The sequence below is a fragment of the Dipodomys ordii genome, unplaced genomic scaffold, assembly GCF_000151885.1.
Source record: "Dipodomys ordii isolate 6190 unplaced genomic scaffold, Dord_2.0 Scaffold6, whole genome shotgun sequence".
Classification (NCBI taxonomy): domain Eukaryota; kingdom Metazoa; phylum Chordata; class Mammalia; order Rodentia; family Heteromyidae; genus Dipodomys; species Dipodomys ordii.
The window spans coordinates 19202392-19206475 of NW_012267222.1; the positions used below are offsets into that span (position 1 = coordinate 19202392).

At 57.9% G+C, this 4084-nt stretch overlaps 1 protein-coding gene across 1 annotated transcript in view; it reads left to right on the forward strand.

Moving 5' to 3' along the window:
- The window catches only part of Fam131c (family with sequence similarity 131, member C), a 16706-nt gene that overhangs the window by 10309 nt on the left and 2313 nt on the right, over nt 1-4084 (forward strand). The window contains exons 3-6 of the mRNA XM_013032746.1: nt 71-186; nt 1293-1328; nt 1576-1669; nt 3722-3904. Coding sequence (XP_012888200.1) covers nt 71-186; nt 1293-1328; nt 1576-1669; nt 3722-3904 — 429 coding nt within the window. The remainder of the gene's footprint in view (nt 1-70; nt 187-1292; nt 1329-1575; nt 1670-3721; nt 3905-4084) is intronic.

A 4084-nucleotide genomic window follows, 5' to 3' on the forward strand; every position in this document is an offset into this window, starting at 1 on the left:
TTTATTCCTACCTTGTAGCTCCAATTAGGTCTGAGCTTTTCTAACCGTCTGCCATCATTCTTGTTTCCAGATCTGTTCACAAGTGCCCACAAGGACTGCCCTGTGCCCCAGGGCTCGGAGCTCCTGAGCCCCCACCTGCCCTCCAGCTGCCCACCAGCCTTCCCGCCAGACCATGTCGCTGGCAAGGTGACTGCTCACTTATCACCCCTCCTCCTGCCGTCCCCTGGGCCTGACTTGTCCCCAGCTTTTCCCCGTAAGAAACAGGAGCTATTCCAACCTCCTCTCATTCCTGCTACGCTCAGGATGTATCAGGAAGATAGAGGAGGTGGAGGGGGTAGTGCTGGATTTGGTGTTCAGCAGGTGAGAGTCTGCATTAGGTTGGGCATCTAGGAGCAGGCTGGGCTTGGTTAAAAAACACAATCTCTCCCTGCAGGGCTTCCCAGACACTCTGACTGGGTTTGTCCAGCGGCCCCTGGCCCTGAGCAGGAGGCAGCTCCCTCCCCAGGGAGAGCGATAGGACTGGGTATGCCATTCAGTTCCAGGAGATGCGGAAGGCTCTTCCAGGGGCCCCCATCCCGATGGACAGTTCCTACCCTTGGCCACGGGTGCTGGCCCAAACCCACCAGTTGATACATTGCTTTTTTATTTTTATTTTTTTTTGTGTGTGTATGTGCTGGGCTTAGAGTTTGAACTCAGGGCCTGGGCACCGTCCCTAGGTTTCTTTTTGCTCAAAGCTAGTGCTCTACCAGTGAGCCACAGCTCCACTCCTGTCCTTTTGCTGATTAATTGGAGATAAGATTCTCATAGACTTTCCTGCCTCAGCTAGCTTTGAACCACGATCTCAGGTCTCAGCTTCCTGAGTAGCTAGGATGGTAGGCATGAGCCACTGGCACCCAGCTTGATGTAGTACCTTGTAAAGCCATATACCCCAGGATCACTCTGCTGGGCATTCTGCCTGCACCATATAGTTTATAGTTTATGTGTCACCCTCCTGTGAGGCTGATGTCACTGTCACCTCCCTCAGAGGGTGAAGCTGACACCCTGAGACAACCGAGTAGGAGATGAAGTCAGCACTCAATTGGTGAGGTCTGATTTAGCCCTGTGTCCGGTGTTGCTGCTCCCTCCTGGCTTCCCCACATGCCAGGGGCGGCAGGACATGACCCATGAGTGGGAGACCCTGCCCTCTCAGGGCACCCGAGGCCTGACCCAGGGCATCCTAGGGCCTCCAGGACTCCGCCATTGCTGGCACAGTGAGCCGGCCCTGCCTGACCCCCTTTCTCCTCTTGCTTTAGGACAAACAGATGGAGTTCTGTTGGGACCCCTGGCAGGTCAGTGCACTTACTGTCCCTGTTTTGGCCAGTCCAGATGGCACCACTGCTTCTCCCTCTACTGTGCCCAGGCCCACAGTCCTGCCAGCCCTGGGGGAGGGGTCTGGGGAGAGAGTAGGCTCTCTTGGCTTTCCCTGCCCTGTTCCTGCCCACCACCCAAGGGCTCCGGGTGCTGGCAATGGCCATGCATGGGGGGTATCGGCGCCTGGCTGGGCCTCCTGCTTACCCTGCCCCTCCTTTCCTACAGAGGTGCTTCCAGACCACCAACGGCTACCTGTCGAGCTCCAGAGCCTGTTCCAGCAACTACAGCGTGGCAGCCCTGGCCACCTCGTCCCTTGTGGGTAGGTGCTCACTGTCCCTCTCTCACTCCTGGATTTTCCCCACTCCATCTCTGACCCTCAGTTAGGAGAATGGTCAGCCTGATTTCTTTTCTTTTTTCTTTTCTTTGAGCTGGTTCTGGGACTTGAACTCAGGGCCTGGGTGCTGTTCCTGAGCTTTTGTAGGCTAGTGCTCTACCACCTGAGTCACAGCTCCACTTATGATTTTTTTCTTGCCTGTCATGAGGCTTGAACTCAGGGCCTGTGCACTGTCCCTGAGCTCTTTTCTGATCAAGGCTAGTGCTCTACCACAGCCCCACTTCTGATTTTCTGGTAGTTTGTTGGAGATAAGAATCTCATGGACTCTCCTGCCCAGGCTGGCTTTGAACCGCGATCCTCAGATCTCAGCCTCCTGAGTAGCTGGGGTTACAGGCGTGAGCCACCCGTGCGCAGCTTGGCTTTTTGGTGGTCAGTTGGCATAAGAGTCTCATGGACTTTCCTGCCCTGGCTGGCTCCAAACCAAGATTCTCAGATTTCAGCCTCTGGAATGGCTAAGTTTACAGGTGTGAGCCACAGGCACCTGGTAGATTCAACTGTCTCTAAATGCTTGACTCTAGACTGGGGTCTGGTATGACTGATGTCTGGGTTCCTGCTCCTGGGGATTATGTTTCTGGATTCTCAAGAACCTCTGAGGATCTGGAGTGTTCAGATGGTCTGGGGTGTCTGTCTGTCTGTGTGGTCTCGCTACCTCTCTGACCCCTGTGTCACCCCGCCCTCCCCCCCAATCATCCCTAGAAGCTGAGGAGGGAATTGTGCATTGAGGGACTGCTTTGCAGGCCCCATAAGGACTGTGAGGCAGGGGTGAGGGACACAGGGACACGGCTCAGCCACGATGAGGAATACGTCCCTGCCCCAAACCGCCCGGGCACTGCAGCAGGACTTACACACAGAACTGATGGCTGGACTTGATCTTGCCCTGTTGTTCATCCTTGGCTGCCCCTGAAGAGACCTGCCACCCTGAGAGCATTTCTGTATGGCGGTGCCCAAAGCTGGGGTATTTGTCCAGAGAAGGGTGCAGGTGGGAGCTGAGAATAGCGTAGCTGGGACAGCGGTGGGGTGGGTCTCCAGGCCGGGAGAGAGGGTTGGGCCTCTGCTCCCCATTGTCCCACCCAAGCACCCAGCCCACCAGCCATTACCCAGAGCTTTGCCCCACCCATCTCAGACTTCCAAGTTCCCAGAGACACACACCTGCCTGCCACCTTGAAGGGTCCCAAGAGATAGCACTTCCTTTGCAATCCAAAAAATCTGATGCCTACGCCCCAGCTTGAAGATGAAGATTCCCCTTTGCCCTCCCCGGCCCCACCATGCTCCCTGCCTCTTCCCTGTCTCTGATACCTCCTCTGTCTTCCGTGTTCCGGTGTTGTCACCAAACCCCCACTCCTCCACGCCTCATGCCCACATGGCTCAGGGACCCCAGGCTGCCTGATCTGAATTCTCAGCCTTAGTGGATAAAGATGCTAGACTTTCCCTGCAACCCCATTGGCACTTTGCACATCCAGAGACCCCGCCCCTTCCTTCCCTCTGTCCAGCCCTTCCTTATCTCTTGTTGGGGGTCATTGACATTCCCTTCTTTCTCTCTCTCTCTTGATCCGTTATCCTCCAATTGGGACACTCTTCCTAAGTGGCAGGGTTACCCTGCCTCTCCCTGTACCTGTGGCACTCCGTGACTTCCAGGACATCTGACAGGAAGGGAGGGAGGGGTGTGGCTGATTGAGGAAGAACCCCCCCCCGTGGGCACCAATGTCCCTGGCAGGACTTTGGCAGAGACTGGGCGTGTGGAGTTCTCAATAGGAACATAAACTTGGGAGGGCACAGGGCCGGACGTGGGCATGGACAGTGCAGGCTGCTGGGTTGTGTGTGGCATAGCGGCGCAGGGCATTCACTGGGGTGCATGTGTGAATGTGGGTGCAGACCACAGGGTGGGACTGAGCTCTGGGAGTGAGAGGCGGTGGGGGTGGGGGGCCCTACACTGGGCTCTCTGCTGGGATGGCCAACCCAGGCCCTCTGTGCCGCCAGGGGTGGTGCAGAGCATCAAGGACCACATCACGAAGCCCACGGCCATGGCCCGGGGCCGCGTGGCCCATCTCATCGAGTGGAAGGGCTGGAGTGCCCAGCGGTCAGACTGGGCGCTGTCCCCCGCTGAGGACGAGCGCTACTGCTGCCTCCCGGACGAGCTGCGTGAGGCCCACTTTGCTGCAGGTCAGTGGGGGCAGGCGGGCACAGGCCGGGCTCCGCAGAGGTGAAGCTGGGGGCAGGCGGGCACAGGCCGGGCTCCGCAGGGGTCAAGCTGGGGGCAGGCGGGCACAGGCCGGGCTCCGCAGGGGTGAAGCTGGGGGCAGGCGGGCACAGGCCGGGCTCCGCAGGGGTGAAGCTGGGGGC